At 40.5% G+C, this 21,738-nt stretch overlaps 2 protein-coding genes across 2 annotated transcripts in view; one reads left to right on the top strand and one right to left on the bottom strand.

The window, feature by feature from the left end:
* Positions 1-9,902, top strand: part of LOC103513772 (importin-5) — a 15,473-nt gene extending 5,571 nt beyond the window's left edge. The window contains exons 8-17 of the mRNA XM_026826877.1: positions 12-50; positions 258-331; positions 1,011-1,121; positions 1,590-1,908; positions 3,141-3,316; positions 3,744-3,897; positions 6,909-7,090; positions 7,794-7,924; positions 8,363-8,582; positions 9,097-9,902. Coding sequence (XP_026682678.1) covers positions 12-50; positions 258-331; positions 1,011-1,121; positions 1,590-1,908; positions 3,141-3,316; positions 3,744-3,897; positions 6,909-7,090; positions 7,794-7,924; positions 8,363-8,582; positions 9,097-9,189 — 1,499 coding nt within the window. The 3' untranslated portion in view covers positions 9,190-9,902. The remainder of the gene's footprint in view (positions 1-11; positions 51-257; positions 332-1,010; positions 1,122-1,589; positions 1,909-3,140; positions 3,317-3,743; positions 3,898-6,908; positions 7,091-7,793; positions 7,925-8,362; positions 8,583-9,096) is intronic.
* A 5,880-nt stretch (positions 9,903-15,782) lies between these two features.
* Positions 15,783-21,738, bottom strand: part of LOC103513762 (equilibrative nucleoside transporter 1) — a gene marked incomplete in the record, with an annotated part of 58,618 nt that continues 52,662 nt past the window's right edge. Inside the window, 3 exon segments of the mRNA XM_026826886.1 lie at positions 15,783-15,989; positions 19,002-19,304; positions 21,205-21,315. Of these exon segments, the coding sequence (XP_026682687.1) occupies positions 15,783-15,989; positions 19,002-19,304; positions 21,205-21,315 (621 nt within the window).

Below are 21,738 nucleotides of genomic sequence, written 5' to 3'. Positions count from 1 at the left end.
CCGTGTTTCAGAACAAGTATCACGACAAGGTCATACCTGGCCTGCTTATGGTGAGTAAAAAAAAGGAATTTTTATTACACCTAGATAAATTTTATGACATGACTTGGACTCGAACCTCGAACCTCCAGATCCACAGTCCAACGCGTTAACCACTGCACCACTGAGGTTGGTACTTATGGTGAGTAATTAGAGTAATGCGCCAGGTCAAATGAGTACAGACTTTGCATATGGTGAGTAATTTGAGAAAAACGCTCTAGGTCAAATGAGTACGGACTTTGCGGCCGTGTTTCAGAACAAGTATCACGACAAGGTCATACCTGGCCTGCTTATGGTGAGTAATTAGACTAATGCGCTAGGTCAACTGAGTACAGTAATTTAAGTAATGTGCTAGGTCAAATGAGTACAGACTTTGGATATGGTGAGTAATTAGAGTAATGTGCTAGGTCAAATGAGTACAGACTTTGGATATGGTGAGTAATTAGAGTAATGCGCTCACGAAACTTTTGGTTAAGACCGGTGCAACGCTTGGCGGCATTTTACCGCTCTTTGGCGGTTTTCGGTGTAATTTAACAATATCTCGGAAACGGTATGAGCTAGAGACATGAAATTTTGTATGTAATTCACAAATCTGACAAGGATGCAACACAAAACGTTTGATTTAGATAGGTGCTGCGGTTGGCGGTATTTTGACCGCTTTTGGACAGATTTTGATCGTTTGCTAGGTCAAATGAGTACAGACTTTGGATATGGTGAGTAATTAGAGTAATGCGCTAGGTCAAATGAGTACAGACTTTGGATATGGTGAGTAATTAGAGTAACGCGCTAGGTCAAAAGAGTACGGACTTTGCGGCCGTGTTTCAGAACAAGTATCACGACAAGGTCATACCCGGCCTGCTTATGGTGAGTAATTAGAGTAATGCGCTAGGTCAACTGAGTACAGTAATTTAAGTAATGTGCTAGGTCACCCGAGTATAGTAATTTAAGTAATGTGCTAGGTCAAATGAGTACAGACTTTGGTTATGGTGAGTAATGAGAGTAATGCGCTAGGTCAAATGAGTACGGACTTTGCGCCCGTGTTTCAGAACAAGTATCACGACAAGGTCATACCTGGTCTGCTTATGGTGAAATTTTGTATGTAGATGTCAAATGTGACAAGGATGCGACACGAAACTTTTGGTTAATATCGGTGCAACGGTTGGCGGCATTTTACCGGTTTTTGGTGGTTTTCGGTGTATTTAACAATATATCGAGAACGGTATGAGCTAGAGACTTGAAATTTGGTATGTAGTTCACAAATGTGACAAGGATGCAACCCAAAACGTTTGGTTGAGATAGGTGCTGATGTCGGCGGTATTTTGTCCGCTTTTTGGCGGGTTTCGACCGTTTTTTTTTTGCGGTTTTCAGCTATACCGACTAAACGGTTAGAGATTCAATAGGATGAAAGTCGTGTGATGTTCACACTAGATTTTTTTTTCTCTTTTTTTTTTCATTCCAGGTGAAGTAGTAAAGACCATGGTGCCGCTGTAGCTATAGCGACAAAACGGTTAGAGATATTGTAAAAGTTAGGGTAAAAGAACACTCAAATAAGCATCATTCAATTGGATAAGGAAAGTCGTGTGATGTTCACACCAGATTTTTTTTTTCTCTTCTTTCTCATTCCAGGTGAAGTAGTAAAGACCATGGTGCCGCTGCTGAAATTCTACTTCCATGACGGGGTTCGAACCGCGGCCGCCAACTCCATGCCGTGTCTGCTCGAATGTGCCAAGCTCAAGGGTGACCAATACATTGCCGAGATGTGGACCTATATGTGTCCCGAGTTGATCAAGGCTATAGATCTGGAACCTGAGGTTTCTGTGCAATCGGAAATGTTGGGTGCCCTAGGGAAGTGTATTGAACTACTGGGCAAAGGTAAGCCACTTGCTATAGAGATTACTACTGTGCCAAGCTCAAGGGTGACCAATACATTGCCGAGACGTGGACCTATATGTGTCCCGAGCTAATCAAGGCTATAGACCTGGAACCTGAGGTTTCTGTGCAATCAGAAATGCTGGGTGCCCTAGGGAAGTGTATTGAACTGCTGGGCAAAGGTAAGCCACTTGCTATAGATATTACTACTGTGCCAAGCTCAAGGGTGACCAATACATTGCCGAGATGTGGACCTATATGTGTCCCGAGCTAATCAAGGCTATAGACCTGGAACCTGAGGTTTCTGTGCAATCGGAAATGCTGGGTGCCCTAGGGAAGTGTATTGAACTACTGGGCAAAGCTAAGCCATTGCTATAGATTGTTTTGCTGGTTCGATTCCCTTCCGGGGCGAAGTTATTTAATAAAAGATAAGGTTCGTTCTCGGAACAGCTAGCTTTCTCCTATCCTGGGAACTGTAACTGCTAAGGTCTTATCGTCCCGAAATCGAAAAGAGAAGGAAGACAGGATAGGAGGAAGCCAGCTGTTCCGAGAACGAATATTAGCCCATCAGGAAAAAATCCGCCCCGGGCGGGAATCGAACCCGCGGCCTAGCGCTTCTTGCCGAGATGTGGACCTATATGTGTCCCGAGTTGATCAAGGCTATAGACCTGGAACCTGAGGTTTCTGTGCAATCGGAAATGCTGGGTGCCCTAGGGAAGTGTATTGAACTGCTGGGCACAGGTAAGCCACTTGCTATAGATATTACTACTGTGCCAAGCTCAAGGGTGACCAATACATTGCCGAGATGTGGACCTGTATGTGTCCCGAGTTGATCAAGGCTATAGACCTGGAACCTGAGGTTTCTGTGCAATCGGAAATGCTGGGCGCTCTAGGGAAGTGTATTGAACTACTGGGCAAAGCTAAGCCATTGCTATATGAATATAGATTGTTTTGCTGGTTCGATTCCCTTCCGGGACGAAGTTATTTAATCAAAGATAAGGTTCGTTCTCGGAACAGCTAGCTTTCTCCTATCCTGGGAACTGTAACTGCTAAGGTCTTATCGCCCCGAAATCGAAAAGAGAAGGAAGACAGGATAGGAGGAAGCCAGCTGTTCTGAGAACGAATATTATCCCATCAGGAAAGAACCCGCGGGCTAGCGCTTACAAGGCAGACGCGCTACCAACCAAGCTAACTAGCCTGGCAATTAATCCTTAACCACGTTGTTTCTCTCCCAGGATGTCTGACACCGGAATGGCTGAAGGAGACTCTCGAAGTCATCGACAAGATCATGGTGCAACACTTCGAGAGCGAGGATAAGCGACTGGAAATCAGGAAAGACGAAGACTATGATGATCAGGAAGAAGAGAAACTCGAAGAAGAAGTACAGGACGACATCTACAAGCTAACCAAAGTAAGTAATGTCTGGCTGGGGGACGTTAAACAGGGAGTAGACCAGCTTAGTCTATATGGGGGACTCTAAACAGGGAGTATACCAGCCTGAATTTCCCTTGCTAAGGAAATAGCTAAGGTTGAGTGCGAAGGGCATCCACTCGTAAAATTTGTAGCCAAAAACCAAATGTCAGCCCAAAGCAATCAACCTAGTTCGGGCTGATTGAGAGGCTGACGGAAAACGCCGACCCCGTCTGTACAGGCACACGAGAAAGGGCGAAGAAGAAGAATACGTCACTACAGACTTTAGCAGGTACAATGATGTTGAACTTATTTTTCCGCAGATTTCTGTCGAATTGTGATAATTAGTTGTTAATTTATCTACCTAATTATTTGTTAATTTATTTAATTTGTCTTTAATTTATTTTTGTTTCCCTCTCCCCCCCCAGGTAAGCGAGCTGATACACGCCTTCTTCCTCACGTACAAAACAGAATTCTATCCTCACTTCGACAATATCCTGCATCACTTTGTACGCATGCTCCAGACAGACCAAACCTGGTCCAACCATCAATGGGGACTGTGCATCTTTGACGATCTAATAGGTAAGAATAGAATATACCTTGTTTATCCTGCCAGAATGAGGCCTGAAAAGTCCCTTTACTCCGTCTAAACGGTTAGTGGAGATGAAAGAAGATGCGCAGGACCGTGAGAAGTGGAGGAAACTCGGTTGATACCTGTCTTTTAGACAGATTTACAATTATATCTATTCCTTTTATGGTCTAGGTGTGCAATAAGAAAGGATTTTGCGAAATTCTAAACCGATCCTGAGATATGATCAATTTTTGATCGCTAAAATCTCCATAAGAAATGTTCCGCTCTCGACCAACATTTTGAGTTTCGTTTATGTTTTTAGTTTGATAACTATGCAGCTAATAGGGAGCGCGCAGCACGAACTTTTATTATTTTCCACAAGTTCGGCCATGCCTTTTCCACAAGTTTGGCCATGCCTCGGGATGAACTAGCGGGATTCCGGAGCGAAGCGACGGAATTCAGCTAGTTTTTAATAATTTCAATCTGATTTTAATATAACAATCTGGCAGCTCATCAATAAATTGTTATCGATTGTTTCTCTCGTAAGAATCGAGTCTTGATTTTTACCAAAATGCATAGCCTCTATTAAAATATTTTCTTTACTTACATTTTCTTTTGCTTCTCCCACGTCAGGCAAAACCATCGAGTGCGTGTCGCTCATCGCTCTCGCCGTCGGCACGGATAAGTTCCTCCCCGACTCGGACGAAATCATGCAACTCCTTCTGCAAACGCACCCCAAGGGACAACCCGTGGCCGAGGATGACCCGCAGACCTCCTATCTGATCACGGCCTGGGCCAGAATATGCAAGGTCCTCGGCAAGCATTTTATGCAGTACCTGCCCGAATCATAACCAATGCTACACCACCCGAGTATAGACTGCTTAGAGGTAAGTGTGACCACCTAACTGTGACTAACTTAGATTGAATCAATTGAGGACTTAGGTACTCGAAAGAACTTGTACATAAAGTTTGAAGTAAGTCAGTCCAATTATTGGCCTCATGATAGGGATCAATATTAGTCTCAAGCGGACAGAAGCATGTAGGTAACTATTCCCACACACAAAAAGCCCAAATTGAGGCTTAGGTGTAGGGGCTGGCCAGCCCCAAAGGACGGGTTGAGCTTCTACGAATCTACGAAGTTAAAAATAAATACCTATCTATTTTTGAAGAGGTTTGATAGGGGAACAACATTTTTACATGACTAAAGAAATATCTTCGGTATTCCAAACAGATAAGGCTTTTCGGAGTTTTGACTCAGATTCGTACTTTGCGATCTTTTAAATCTTATATTATAAGAACAAGATCCATTCACTCATTCACATTTCACACACTGATCACTCTATCTCGAAAACCACAACACCTAGAAAGCTGAAATTTGGTAGGAATATTCCTTTTTCTCGTGTTGACCCAGCACCTAAATGGGAAGTATTGTGTCTCTTCTCGCCCTTCTGATGAGAGGCATACTACGGGATGGGCATGCTACCACACAGACCACATGCGTCTAATGTAGCAGTTGTTTCATTGCTACGAAACAAAAACGGCGGTGAAACATTCATCTTAAAAAAAAAAAAAAACAAAAAACAAAAAAAAACGAGGTCTTATATTTTCAGAGGTAGAATAAATAAAAATTCAAATATAACCTTGTGTGACTAGACTACAAACGCTAAAAAAAAGGTCCCAATAAACTACTAAGCGCTAGATCGCGGGTTCGATTCCTCAGTTTGACAATACCCTCTACATCACTCTGTACGCATGCTTCAGGCAGACCAAACCTGATCTAATCACCAATGGGGGACTATGCATCTTTGATGATCTAATAGGTAAGTCCAAATCAACCAACTTCCTAAAGGTGTGGCTAAACACAGTTGACCGGACGTCGATCGACGAGGCAGTGTGGACGGTTCAGTCGACGTCGATCGACGGCCGGTCGACTATGTGTGGATTTACCTTTGGTCACGGGTTCGATTCCCACCCGGCGCGGATTTATCCTGAAGTTATAGGGTTCGATCTCGGAACGGCTAACATTCTCCTATCCTGTGTTCCGTCTCTCTTCGATTTCGGGCCTATAAGACCCTAGCAGTTACACCCTCTATCTTCTTCTTCTTCCTAGCCTTTTTCAATTTAAATAGGGTCGGCGTTTCTTGTCAGTTTCTTCCAGGCAGCCCTGTTGTGTACCTCGTGTCCCGATGAGGAAATCCTCAACTCCAAGTTCAAAGAGCTGCTCGCCAAGGGAACCAAACTGGTGCTTGAACAGGTAAAGATCAATTTGGGGGTTTATAATGCCCACCTCTGTGGCCGAGTGGTCAAGAACACTGACTCTCAACCCGGAGGTGCTGAGTTCGAATCCCAGCTAGACTTTTCCGTTTCTAACCAGACTTTTCCGTTCTTGGATAAGCATGGATGTAAAAGAATGAGCTTTGAAGTAACGTGAAAGCGGTACCAAGGTACAATCTTTATTTAAAAATAAAATAAAGTAAAAACTTCATTAAAAAAAAAGTTTAATGCCACTGTATAACTGCTAAGGTTTTAAGTGCCGGGGTTTTACCCTCCTCACCCAGCCTGAGTGGAGTTCAGATTAAGTTATTTACAGATTTCATATATTTATCGATAAAATATATGAAATCTGTATAACAACTTAAAGTCAAGAGTTTTTTTTTTATTTTTTAATAGTTTAAAGTTTTACCAAGTGTAATTTTGGTCTTATTATAAATAAGCACTATTATTACACAGACCACACGAGTCTAATTTCTTGATCATTTTCCAGGTGGTGACAACTATAGCCTCCGTGGCGGACACTAGTGAAGAACAATTCACGCGATATTACGATGAACTAATGCCGGCTCTCAAGTATATCATAACCATGTCCCGATGAATTTTTCTCTCAGTTTCCTCTATTACACTACACCTCTTTAAAAAAGCTAAGTAACATGTTTGTTTGTTTTTTTTTTTTTACTTTTTTTTTCAATTTCAGAATTGTGTCAAAATGTTAAATACTACGAATTTTCCTCATTTTCAATTTCAGAATTCACTGGTCCCGATTCGGCAAAGTACGAGTCTCAATTCCTCGCTCCCATGGTGTCCTACATCACCGATAAGATGCCTGAGGTCCGTCAGGCGGCATGCTATGGCGCAGGCGTGCTGGCCATGTTTGGCGGCGATCACTACACACAGGCACTGTCTGAAATCTTCCCACTACTCGTAAAGGTAAGAGTAAAATGGCCAGCCTAGTTAGTTTGGTTGGGAGCGCATCTGCCTTTGCGCTAGGCCGCGGGTTTCCACCCGGAACTCACCGATAAGATGCCTGAGGTCCGTCAGGCGGCATGCTATGGCGCAGGCGTGCTGGCCATGTTTGGCGGCGATCACTACACACAGGCCCTGTCTGAAATATTCCCACTACTTGTAAAAGTAAGAGTAAAATGGCCAGCCTAGTTAGTTTGGTTGGGAGCGCATCTGCCTTTGCGCTAGGCCGCGGGTTTCCACCCGTAAAATGCTACACCACCCGAGTATAGACTGCTTAGAGGTAAGTGTGACCACCTAACTGTGACTAACTTAGATTGAATCAATTATAGGTACTCCAAAGAACTTGTACATAAAGTTTTAAGTAAGTCAGTCCAATTATTGGCCTCATGAAAGGCACCCGTAAAAGATAATATTCGTTCTCGGAAAGGCTGGCTTTATTCTATTCCATTCTTCTGTCTTCGATTATGGGACGATAAGACCTCTGTTAAAAAAGAAAAAAAAAAAAATGCCCTCATATTTTGGTCACAAATTTCTCAACGGGTTACATTCTGATACTCCTGTGTTGACCTCCCAGTACCCAAATTATTGCTCATCTGACATACTACGGAATGGGCATGCTACGACACAGACCACAAGAAATCTCACAGTTGTGTTTTCATCTTCTCAGGTGATAGGAGACCCCGAGGCCCGTACCCCAGACAACATCTTCGCCACTGAGAATGCCATCTCTGCTGTCACCAAAATCCTCAAATACAGACCCGCAGCCGTGCCCAATATCGACGAAGTTATCCCCCACTGGTGAGTAAGAACATAGATACCTATAGTATAGCGTGTGAAAACCTTTGAACCAATCAGAAGGTGCCTTTTGTTACCCGTACTGTGTAACTGACACCTAATAAAAAACCGGTTATTTTCTGAAGATTTGTAAAGGAAGATTGGAGCCAGTTGTTTGTTGAAGGAAAAAAAAAATCTTTTTGTGCGCTCGCATTTCTGCGCAATTCATGTTTGTGCGCATACGTTTCTGCGCATCTCCTGAACTCCGACGGAAAACAAAAATTGAATTTTCGACCTTTTACAGTTATTTTTTCGGAGTTTTGACCTCAGATTTGGATTTTTCACAACTTTTTTCATAGAAATCGACCTTTTAATCATAAATTTTACCCAAATGCAACTGCTTCATTAAGGTTTTGCATGGCTTTAAATAAAAAATTCCTTTCCTTTTTCTCTGTTCCTCAGGCTCAACTGGCTGCCTATCTTCTCCGACACGGAAGAGTGTCCTCATGTTTACGGCCTCCTATGCGACCTTATCGAAGCCAACCATCCCCTGGTGGTGGGCGCGCAGAACGCCAACATTCCGCGTCTCATCGCGCTATTCGCGGAGATGTACGCCAAGGAGGCGCTCCCGGTAGCGCATCCGGTGAGCCAGCGCGCGCTCGCGATACTAAAACAGATACAGGTGAGTTTTGTTTGTTTGTTGGTGTTTTTTTTCCCCATCTCTTCTTTGAAACACGGTTGGTAACGGGCTTGCTTGCCATGTAGAAAGTCCCGGGTTCGAATCCTACCATCAACAAAAATTTGCACTCTTTTTTCGATTGCAAATATTTCAACCGCTTTCTGGTGTTCTCGTGTTGACCCAGCACCTAAATGGGAAGTATTGTGTCTCTTCTCGCCCACCTGATGAGAGGCAAACTAAGGGATGGGCATGCTACGACACAGACCACATGCGTCTAAATTAGCAAATGTTTCCTTGCTGCGAAATAAAAACGGCGGTGGAACACTCATCTTAAAAAAAAAAAAAATACATGTATTTAAAAAAATAAAGATTAATAGAGGGAACTAACTGTACCAACTCTCACCGTGTTTCATCTTAAAAAAAAAAAAAAATACATGTATTTAAAAAAATAAAGATTAATAGAGGGAACTAACTGTACCAACTCTCACCGTGTTTCTTTCTTTCTTCTCTGTTTTAGGGAGGAAGCGGTGACGTGTTCCAGCATTGTTTCGTCAACTCCCTCACCGTCGAGCAACAGGTAGCACTGCAACTGGCCATGACCGGAAAATAATCCCCCCCCCTCGCCCCCTCCTCATTTCACGACATTTTAATATCACCTTGTACAAAATTCCCCCCTTATATATTTTGATGTTGTACTTGCCCCCTCTCTTTCTCTCCCGGAGGGGTTTTTTTTATTGTTGAGTTGTTGTTGTTTTGTGGACACTGGACATTTTAATTTGGATGCGCTTCTGTGAGAAAACGGAGTAACTCTTAGTGGGACCTTATTGAATGTGCTTTAGTGGACGACCTGTTAAAATGTGGTGGACAACTGATTATATATTTGGTGCATATGACCAAGAAGTTGATGAGCACCACTTGAATATAATATGAGATAGATAAAGACTTTTTGAGAAGAATGAGTTTTAAACTTTGTTAAATTATCTGTTGAAATAATGGACTGTCTTTAAGTCATGCTTTGGTTAAGTTTACAGCATCTTACAATCTTATAAAGGTCTGGGAGAAAGTCAAATACTACACACATTAAGAATGAGTTACAACTTGTTGTTATATTGTCTGAAAGCAATGCCATGTTTTGCTTAGGCAGAGTGAAGTATCCCATATCCAAAAGAAAAAGACCTTGTTAAAGATGGGTTCTAAATTGTTAAGTTGTCTGTTGAAAAGTTAAATGATAAATGTTAAAGATGAGTTTTAACTTTATGTTAAATTGTCTGTTAATGTCTAGGCAGTGAGTATGACCTATCCCACATGTAACAGAAAAGGACCTTGTTAAGGATGGATTCTTGTTAACTTGTCTGTTGAAAACTTCACATTTTGTTATCCAAAAGAATGTTGGAAAGAGTACTGTATAATCCGCCCCGGGCGGGAATCGAACCCGCGGCCTAGCGCTTACAAGGCAGACGCACTACCAACTAAGCTAACTAGGCTGGCTAAAGAAAGATCTAGTTCAAAGTTTTCCCATAATATTGTAGGTAATCTCATTCAGGACAGCCACAGTGCCACACTACCATTATTTTGAGGCACGCCACGTGACGTGATGGTAGTGTGGCTGTCATGAACGAAATTACCTACAATATTATGGGAAAACTTCCAACTACATCTTTCTGACTTCACGTGACGTGATGGTAGTGTGTTTCAACATTTAAAGTTATAGATAGGTCAGAACCATCTAGTGATGTGTCTCATGAAACTGTTTCGAAACCGAGAATACGGATCCGGTTTCATGAAACCGCTGAGTTAAAGTTTCGAAACTTGAATTATGACACCCTATGAAATCTCAGACTCACAACTCTAGTACTCTAGCGATGAAGAAAATGAAACTCGAGGCGACACCTAATTAATATTTCCCCTCGCTGATAATAAAGACCGTAACGGACCCGAAAGTTTCAGGTTTCAGTTTCGAAACTTGGGATCCGGAGCCCTGAAAAGTTTCATTTTTCCCATCGCTAGAACCATCCATCCAGATCGTAAATAAAGTAATGAATAAAATGAAAAGGTGAATGAATAAATAAATAAATAAATAAATAAATAAATAAAACCTGATGGTCAAAGTGTCAAGAGGATAAAACTCCAGAAGTGGTAAATTTGAATTTCCTGATCTGATCTGATGAGGTGGGATTTGTGAAGGCGCAGAGTGGCGGGATTTTTGTACTGAAATCAAAGGGAAAGGGATTTTTAAGAGAGAGAAAATATAGGGTGGGATTTAGACTACTCTTGTTGTTGTTCTTGTAGTCGCAGCAGCGGATTACTGTTCCTCTCCACACTCCCTCTCTGTCTTGAACTCCTTAGATTACTTGTTGCGTACACCTCCTTTTTCCTCACCCTATACCTCCCTCCTATTGCCCGCTACAACGAGAACCGACGGAGTACGCCGAACCAACTTTAGTTGTAATCCGACCACCGACTAAGTAAGACCCCCCAGTATCTCTATTTCACAAACCAAGTTTCACCTCAGTGCCAGACCCATTTGCTTCAAAGAAAAGTCCCCAAAATAAGGGCATCCTTTACAGTCCAGAGTTACCGTTACATTACTAACTAGAGTATCATTAGTATTTCTAAGCTCCTGTAAGATTCATACTGCCCGAATAAGACCTAAAGACTCCAAAGAGGTTCTTTAATCCAGCAGTAGGCTACATTTATTACTGTCAATGTCTCTAACAATGTTGAAGATAACATTCTATAAATCGGCCGGGATTGAACCCAGGCCACATTCCCTGATTAAAAGGGAGACATTTTTTAAATGTTTCTTTTGAGATAATAAAAAATACAAAACGATGGTTTTTCAACAATTTCAACACAGTGTGTGCCGAAAGTCCTAAAAATTATACATTACTATGAAGCTAAACGTACATTGGTTTTTACCTAACAGTGTTAAAAAGCAATAAAAAAAAAATAAAATAATAATAATAATAATGGGGGGCGGGGGAGAAAAAGTCTTATCACATTGTCAAACTTCAGGTAGGGGGCTTTTTTACTTTCCTTATCCTATGGTGGTGCAGAGTCCTAAACAAAAATTGGACGTGGCACACAAGGGATCAAGAAGAGACCGCCTTATCCTATAGGAAGGAAAGTACATTTCCCTGAGTGCGACGGCATTTTAAGAAAACTACAAGTCAACAAACATCAAAACTAAGAAAACACATGGAAAACGCTGTTCACAAACAGGGAAGCAGCTACTCAGTTGTCCTCACGAGGCTGAGTGCACCCCGAAGTACAAAAGTCGGGAAAAATTTCCCCCGAAATCCAAAAGTACATAGTCGGGGAAAAACTTCTGACCCGACCGGGAATTGAACCCGGGACTTCTGGCGCACAAGCCCAGGGGAGGGTGGTAACATAACCACAATTAATACGTCAAACGAAGTATGCATAGCCTATGCATATGCACAAATAGCAAACATGATTCTTTCCATGTTGGAATATCGGTTTCCAACAACAATCAATGTTTTTGCCGATTGTCAGGACATTTAATAACCCTTTGAGGTCATTTTTCCCAAATACGAAAATTAATGAAATGTTGAAATTAATTTAAATTTAAAAAAAAAATAATAATAATATTCAATACAGAACTCCCAACAAAAAATATTACATTGGGATATGAAAAACATTAAAATAGTCTTAGTTCATACATTGTGTTTCTTACAGTACTCTTTCCAACATTCTTTTGGATAACAAAATGTGAAGTTTTCGACAGACAAGTTAACAATTTAGGACCCATGTTCAAATTTATGATTTAACTTTTCAACAGACAAGTTAACAAGAATCCATCCTTAACAAGGTCTTTTTCTGTTACATGTGGGATAGGTCATACTCACTGCCTAGCAGGCAATAACAGACAATTTAACATAAAGTTAAAACTCATCTTTAACATTATGTCCTGATAAATTTTTCTCTCAGTTTCCTCTATTACACTACACCTCTTTAAAAAAGCTAAGTAACATGTTTGTTTGAATCAAAAATTCGAATTTCCCGCCAACTTTACACGCAAAAAGTCCGACGATGTCCTACGATGGCCCTGTTCATAACCACGGCCTGATGCAAACTCCAAGTGATTCCAGGGTTTAATTCTTCGAAAGAAAAAGTATATTATTTATTTTTACTTTCTATTACCCTTACGTATAGGGAACCTATACAAGGTATTTAGTTCTCTATTGCGCTTCCTCTCCCTCTGCTTCTTTCATGTTTGTTTTACTTTTCCCACCAACTGCTGTCTCTTTAGCCTGTTACTCTACTATTTTTCTAATGTCAGACACTCACCGTCTGACAGACCCAGGTCTGAAGCTTTTTCCACCACACACGTTCAGAGAGTCTGACAGACCTAGGTCTGTGTGTGGTCTACCAGACGGTCATAGCGTGAGTGGCGGGCCTAAAACAGTCGAATAATTCTTCTCTGTATCTCAGAAATGGGCAGGAAAACCTCTTGAGAAAATTGACTCAGTCTCTTGAGAGTCTAATCCATCCAGGTGTGACTGTATCGATATCTTTTGCTGAAATGATAGTCAATGCTGCACCAGCCTAAAATCACACTGTGAACTCTTCAAAATTCCTTTGAGTTTATTGCTAACAGCTTTAATTCTTTCTTCCATTCTATTATTTAAGACGTAAGTCTTGAATGAAAACCAAAAAACATTTGATTGAGTACATAAAAGGTTTCCTTCAAAAAGGAAAATCAATTTAGTTCTCTATTGCGCTTCCTCTCTCTCTGCTTCTTTCATGTTTGTTTTACTTTTCCCACCAACTGCTGTCTCTTTAGCCTGTTACTCTTCTATTTTTCTAATGTCAGACAATCACCGTCTGACAGACCCAGGTCTGAAGTCTTTTTCCACCACACACACGTTCAGACAGTCTGACAGACCTAGGTCTGTGTGTGGTCTACCAGACGGTCATAGCGTGAGTGGTGGGCCTAACACAGTCGAATAATTCTTCTCTGTATCTCAGAAATGGGCAGGAAAACCTCTTGAGAAAATTGACTCACCGTCGTATGTATGAAGTCTAAAGATAAACTTTAGTTTACCTTGAAATGAAAATCTTGCCAAATTTCATAAAATCTAGCCAGTTATTTCTAGAAATGACATGAAATTGGCAACATTGTTCGTCTTAAGTTAAACTAAAGTTTAACTTTGGCTTTCATACATACGACGGTCAGTCTCTTGAGAGTCTAATCCATCCAGGTGTGACTGTATCGATATCTTTTGCTGAAATGATAGTCAATGCTGCACCAGCCTAAAATCACACAGTGAACTCTTCAAAATTCCTTTGAGTTTATTGCTAACAGCTTTAATTCTTTCTCCCATTCTATTATTTAAGACGCAAGTCTTGAATGAAAACCAAAAAACATTTGAGTACATAAAATGTTTCCTTCAAAAAGGGAAATCATTTTCCTTTTAAAATTTCAATAGGAACAAATAAATAATCAAATTCCTTCAAAAAAAAAAACACGATTTTTTTTCAAGAGCACACGTCTGCTCAGTTAAAATGTTCCCACCCTACTAACCCACCCTCCGCAGATAACTTTGTCAGCATGGTGAAAAGTTCAGAAAGTGGGAGGAGTCAAACTAGTGGTAGGGGAAATACGAACTTGATCGAATGTGTGTTCGGGGAAATCCGGAAAAGTTTTCGGCAGTTGGGTGAGAACATTTTAACTGAACAGACGTGTCTCTTGAAAAAAGGTTCATGTTTTTCAAAAGTAAATAATTTTCTTCAATGATCCTGAACTGCTATTGATGTTTTCTTTTCTTCAGAAATTTATTTTTAAATGCCAATAAAAATATTTGATCGAATGTGTGTTCGGGGAAATCCGGAAAAGTTTTCGGCAGTTGGGTGAGAACATTTTAACTGAACAGACGTGTCTCTTGAAAAGAGTTTCGTGTTTTTGAAAAGTGAATAATTTTCTTCAATGATCCTGAACTGCTATTGATGTTTTCTTTTCTTCAGAAATTTATTTTTAAATTCCAATAAAAATATTTATTCACATATTTTTTAGGTCTCTTTTTTGTAAGAGAGAAAAAATAAAAATACTATTTAGGTTCATATTTTTAATTCTGTTAGTAGGTCTGTAGGAAAAATCTTTCTTTTCCGTTTTGTGTGATTTTATCTGTGAGCATCCAGGGCAACCAACATGGTAATGTAATGAAAATAAACGAGAACTTTTATTTTTTACATGTAATAAAAAAAAAAAAATGTGACGTTATTGATTTCTTTTATTGTACTTTCATATACTCTTATTTCACAGCTTACAGTTTTACACATTGGAGAGCACATGGTCTCCAAACAAGTTTTTCTGACAATAGCTATAACACGTTAAATGCGTCTGGGAGGTATTAAAAAATACCAGTTAAAGGCCAGGACACACTATTAACTATTAAGGCGTCAGTACACTGTACATTTTTTCGCAAGACTACCAAGTTCGTAAAGGGGTTAGCATAATTTTGACCACTCTATTCATACCCTTAGCTTGCATTTGGTGCTAGAAAGCGAATATGAATTAGATGTTAATAGAAAGTAAAAAAAAGTTGGGACGTTCATTAGAAATGAGTAGCTCACCGCTAAAAGGGGATTTAGCTTCAAAAACTGAAGCTTGCCGGTTACAAAATTATTTACAGGGAAAAAAATCTCAAAACAAATTAAAAGTAAAAAAATGTTATTTACAAAAGAAAAAAAAATGGATAATCTCAGTCTGTTAAAAATAATAATAAAATACGAATTGAACATTTCAATTCAACAAGGGGTTGAGTTGGACCAATCATCTTTTTAGCCCCTAATACGGTAAGTAATAACTAATAACCCTCTTGGCCCGGGGGCCACAAAATGAGTTTAAACTCCATTTAAGTTTATATCTGGGTGTAAGGAATCTGATTGGCTGAATTTTTTGAACTTTAAAAATCAACCAATCACATTGCTTAATCCGAGAGTTAAACTTCAACTGAGTTTAAATTCACATTGTGGCCCTTAAGCCTATAAAAATCAAATGGAACATAACAGGACTTCTAAGGACTGGCAAAATAATGGTGAAAACCAAATTAAAAACAGTTCGACCTTTTAAAGTTACTTTTTCGGAGTTTTGACCTCAGATTTGGATTTTTCACTACTTTTTACGTAGGAATCAACCATTTATTAAAAAAATTTACTCATTTGCAACTGTTCCATTACTTACCTAGGACAATACATCATGGCTAAACTACTCAGGTAGCCACTGGACAGACCCATCAGTACAGCTATAGTCCAGTAAGCATAGTCATCAGTAATGAGAACTGGCAGTGAGCGCACCACATCTTTAGGATGGTAATTACAGAGGAGGAATGCAGGAATGAAGATAGCTCGCAGTACCACCGGAATGACCAGAGTGCGCTTGCCTGGCTGTGAAGAAAATAAAGAAGAAGAAAAATTATAGTATGCCAGAACATGTTTCCAAACTGTCTGGCTGGGGGACATTAAACAGGGAGTAGACCAGCCTGAATTTTCCCTTGCTACTAAAGAAATAGCAAAGGTTGACTGCGAAGAACATCCACTCGTAAAATTTGGGGCCAAAACCAAATGTCAGCCCAAAGCAATCACCCTGGTTAGGGCTGATTGAGAGGCTGGCGGAAAACGCCGACCCTGTGTTTAGACGGAAAAAGGCGAAGAAAAAGAACAAGTTTCTCCCTCCTATTGCCCGCTACAACGAGAACCGACGGAGCACGCCGAACCAACTTTAGTTATAATCCGACCACCGACTAAGTAAGACCCCCCAGTATCTCTATTTCACAAACCAAGTTTCACCTCAGTGCCAGACCCATTTGCTCCAAAGAAAAGTCCCCAAAATAAGGGCATCCTTTACAGTCCTGTGCTCTCTCTAGAGTTACCGTTACATTACTAGAGTATCATTAGTATTTCTAAGCTCCTGTAAGATTCATACTGCCCGAATAAGACCTAAGACTCCAAAAAGGTTCTTTAACCCACCAGTAGAGGAGGAGAACTATCGATAACTATCAATAGTTTTGACTATCGAACGCTATCGATAGGTTTGACTATCGAACGCTAAAGGCTTGACTATCGATAGTTTTCGATAGTTTTTTTCTGCACATTTTTCGTTTGTTTTGAAAAAAAAAAAAAAAAAAATGAAATAAAACCCTGTGACCTAAATTAATACGTGTACAGATAATAATTTTCTTTAAATTAGGTTAGGTTAGGTCTTTTTGGGGGATAAGACCTTTAGAAACAAGGAAAATATGTTAAAAAAAAAACTATCGAAAACTATCGATGATAGTTTTGAAAACTATCGATGGCGCCGACTATCGATAGTTCTCCTCCTCTACCCACCAGTAGGCTACATTTATTACTCTCAATGTCTCTAACAATGTTGAGGATAACATTCTATAAATCGGCCGGGATTGAACCCAGGCCACATTCCCTGATAATCGCAGTATTAAAACAGTTTAAACAAGGTCTCGTGTATTTTATGGGTTTAACAGCATAATTCATACGGTTCACATTAAACCCCAATAAAAAAAAGGTAAAACTTACCTTACAGCACCTGAGAGAGCATGGATAAAGGCGGGAATCTAGGGATGGAAAGCGGCTTACGAGTATATCTGTACACCGAGACCCAACGTCCAGACAGTCTCGTCACGAGAGTCCCGCTACAAGAGTCCCGCAGGTAGGGACACATTGGCCACCAGCCACGGCATAAGGAACGAGAATCCAATGCCCGCGCCCACCCCCGTGATGAGACAGGCTGCCCCGAACATACCCGCGGTAGCCGCGTGCTGGGGCTCTACCATCCTGAAATAGAACCAAACTGGTTAACATACAGAAATTTGGGGCATTAAAGGTGCTCATGGAACGAAATGGGTGAGACAGGCTGCCCCGAACATACCCGCGGTAGCCGCGTGCTGGGGCTCTACCATCCTGAAATAGAACCAAACTGGTTAACATACAGAATTTTGGGACATTAAAGGTGCTCATGGAACGAAATGGGCTAAAATACAGACATACGAGCTTAACTGTCGATTAATGGGCTCATGGAACAAAATAGGTTAAAATTAAAATACAATCACACGAGCTTCCCTATAAATTAAGGGGATCATGGAACGAAATGGGTTAAAGTAGATTTTTTTTTATTTACCTCGGGATCTAGAAGTTGTAGAAGAAAAACAAAGTCATAGAGCAGGAAAAATGAGGACCAACGGAATTTTTCTTTTTCTTCTACGACTTCTAGAGCCCGAGATAAATCGATTTAAAAAATACCGGTAAATCGTGAACTCTGACGTCACGGCATACGCTCGCGTAGGCGATGACGTCATAATTAATGACTCCCGCTTCGTTTGTTTGTGCGCAAGCGTTTTCTGCGCATTTTGACGTGAAATCTGACGTCACAACTCTTTTTTCATTTCACTATTTCATTAAATAGTGGCAATTAAAAATTGAATTTTTAAAAGGTCAAAGTTACTTTTTCGGAGTTTTGACCTCAGATTTGAGGTCAATTCGGAGTTTTTACGTAGGAATCAACCATTTATTAAAAAAATTTACCCATTTGCAACTGCTCCATTACTTACCTAGGACAATACATCATGGCTAAACTACTCAGGTATAGTCCAGTAAGCATAGTATAATTTCTTACCTAGGAAAGTATTTCTCGGCGCAGCAACAAATCAAGCTAAAAAGGGAGGCATAGGATTCATTGTCCGATCCACCTTCACGGATAAAATCATTTCATGCTCTATCGATAACTTAAGAGTCGGAAAACTTGTCCTTCAAGTAGACAAAAACTCAACACTAAAAGTCATCTCTTGCTATGCACCTACCTTTTCTGCGAGCGACGACGAAATGGAGGACTTCTACAATGATCTGAGCGAAGCCCTACAAGAAAGAACAACCTACACATTCATCTGTGGGGACTTCAATGCCAAACTGGGCACAGGAAAACCTGGAGAAAAGTTCATTGGATCATTCGGACTTGGAACGCGGAATGATAGGGGAGACCTACTTGCAGAATTTGCCGAAAGAGAACGCCTCTATGTGATGAACTCATTCTTTAAGAAGCGCTGTGGGAAAAGATGGTCATGGCATGGACCAGATAAAAGAATAAAAAACGAAATAGACTTTATCCTAGATTGAGAGGCTGGCGGAAAACGCCGACCCTGTGTTTAGACGGAAAAAGGCGAAGAAAAAGAACAAGTTTTCTAGTGGCTTAGCTAAAGCCAAGGATGTGATTTGTTATGGTCTCCAGCCAAGTTTAGTAAACTCGTCCTGAAGCACAAATGTAGAGACTTCTACCCTCTTTTAACTGCTAATTTAGTTAGCGGTGCGGTGAATGCACCAGTTTATGATTAGATCACTGAAGCTAAGCAACGTTGGGCCTGGTCGGTATCCAGACAACAGAATACTTACCCAAGCATACAGTGAGGACAGTGAAGCACCGATCATGGCAGTCACATTGAACGTGAGGAAACAGAGCACAGACACATAGTACTTGTCTGATATGAAGAAGCTACTGGAGGACTTCTTCACATCGGAATGCACAGCGGGGAAAATGGACAGGGTAACGAAGAAGATGAAGAATACGTTGAATAGTTGGGGTGAGGTTTGTTTGAAGATCTTCCAGTAGGGGATTTTGGGCGTACGGCCCGAGTTGGTCGCCTTCTTGGAGGCCATCTGCTTCTGGCTCACCATCTCGTGATAGCGGTAGAACCTCTGGAAAGGGGGGAAAAATAATAAATAATGTTAAAAATAAAAACAATAATGATGAAAAATACACATAAAATAAAATCAAAATCAGTTTTCATAGCAAATACGAGTAGCTTACTAGTGACCTAAATATACACAACCCCAAACAAAGTTGTGATAGTCGAAAAATTAATATCTCATTTCTAAAGGGAATTTAGCTTAAAAATGGGATTTTCAAGAAAAGTAAGCGGGCGTGAGCATAAGATTTATCGCTGGATCACAAGAGGCCAGTAGGGTACTAGACAGTCCAGCTACTGGCGTTCAATAACATTCCACTCCAGTTGGTTGGTCAGAATTAAATTATCCTTTTGGTAAGTTTTCAGTTGTAAATTTCCCTAATCAACACTTTATTGTCAAATTTTGAACGGCCATTTGACCAGTAAAAAAGGCGGAATCTGGCATGCAGCAGGAATTATCTTCTCCTCCTCTCTTTTTTTTTTCTTTCTTTCTCTCTCTCTCCCTCTTTAATTTACTATCTCCATCCCTCTCTATCTCCCTCTCTCTCTCTTTTTTTTTCTTTCTTTCTCTCTCTCTCCCTCTTTAATTTACTATCTTCATCCCTCTCTATCTCTCTCTCTGTTTCCTATACATTTCTCTCCCTCTCCTTCTCCCTCTCTCTCTCTTTCCTATACATTTCTCTCTCCCTCTCCCTCTCCTCTCTCTCTCTCGCTCTCTCCTATTCTATATCCATCTCTCATATTCCTGCCATTGGCGAAAATAATACAATCAGCAGTTTCGATATATACAGGGTGTATCAGAAGTTCCTGGATCTCAAAACGTTTTCAGGAGGATAGACCTGTCCGAGCTCGAATTGTAATAAACCTTAGAAATGAACGAAAAATAAGAGCTAAATCAAACCACTCGAGAAAGAAAGAACTATTGAACGAAACAAAGTTTCAGAACGCAATCGACAATACCTCCTGGACCAAACTTGAAAAAAGTTCTTTGATACATCATCCGACCATAGACCTGTCCGAGCTCGAATTGTAATAAACCTTAGAAATGAACGAAAAATAAGAGCCAAATCAAACCACTCGAGAAAGAAAGAACTATTGGACGAAACAAAGTTTCAGAACGCAATCGACAATACCTCCTGGACCAAACTTGACACTGTAGATGAAGATTACAACCTACTCGTCGAAAAACTCAACAACTGCAAGCAGATATCTTCAATACCTCCACCCAAAGCAACCAGAAACCGACTTACACCTGAAACGCTCGAGCTACTGAGGAAGAGACGTGAACTAAAGTCTACAGACACAATAGAATATACTATTATATCCAAGTTAGTCAGAAAGAAAATACAAGAAGATTACGATAATTACAGACTAAACAAACAAAGAGAAGTAGTTACGGCCAAATGCAGCTTGAAAAAATTGGAAAGAGAGCTGAACCTGAAGCAAGTCAGAGACGTGAACTAAAGTCTACAGACACAATAGAATATACTATTATATCCAAGTTAGTCAGAAAGAAAATACAAGAAGATTACGATAACTACAGACTAAACAAACAAAGAGAAGTAGTTACGGCCAAATGCAGCTTGAAAAAACTGGAAAGAGAGCTGAACTTGAAGCAAGTTATCCCAACTGCATTCTTAGACGAAAACAACGTTTTGAAAACCAAAAGGCCTGAGATGGAAAATATAGTCAGCAACTTCTACAACTCACTCTATGCCAGTAAAGTCGAAAGGTATTAATACAATAAAAAATATATTATTATTATTATTATTATTATATTCCTGCAGTCTGAGCTTTCCAACAATATCCATATCGTCCCATTATTCCAATTTTTTTACGGAGCTACGAATCATTTTCTTCTCAGAGACATATACATATTGCTCGTGCATGGCGGATTCTTTTCTACTTACATTGAGAGGCAGGGCAAAGTAAGTATCAAAACAGGCGAGCAGAACAAACAAGGCGGTGATAAAGTAATAAATCGCAGCGGTGCGGGCATTAGGCGAGAACCTCAGAGAGATAATGTTGATAGAGTAATAGATATCACCCTGCTCAGTGTAACTTAACACAGGTGTACTTACATTGAGAGGCAGGGCAAAGTAAGTATCAAAACAGGCGAGCAGTACAAACAAGGCGGTGATAAAGTAATAAATCGCAGCGGTGCGGGCATTAGGCGAGAACCTCAGAGAGATAATGTTGATAGAGTAATAGATATCACCATGCTCAGTGTAACTTAACACAGGTGTACTTACATTGAGAGGCAGGGCAAAGTAAGTATCAAAACAGGCGAGCAGTACAAACAAGGCGGTGATAAAGTAATAAATCGCAGCGGTGCGGGCATTAGGCGAGAACCTCAGAGAGATAATGTTGATAGAGTAATAGATATCACCATGCTCAGTGTAACTTAACACAGGTGTACTTACATTGAGAGGCAGGGCAAAGTA

Source organism: Diaphorina citri, unplaced genomic scaffold, assembly GCF_000475195.1.
Source record: "Diaphorina citri unplaced genomic scaffold, Diaci psyllid genome assembly version 1.1 scaffold1023, whole genome shotgun sequence".
Lineage (NCBI taxonomy): Eukaryota > Metazoa > Arthropoda > Insecta > Hemiptera > Psyllidae > Diaphorina > Diaphorina citri.
This window is presented reverse-complemented; position numbering and strand designations above follow the sequence as displayed.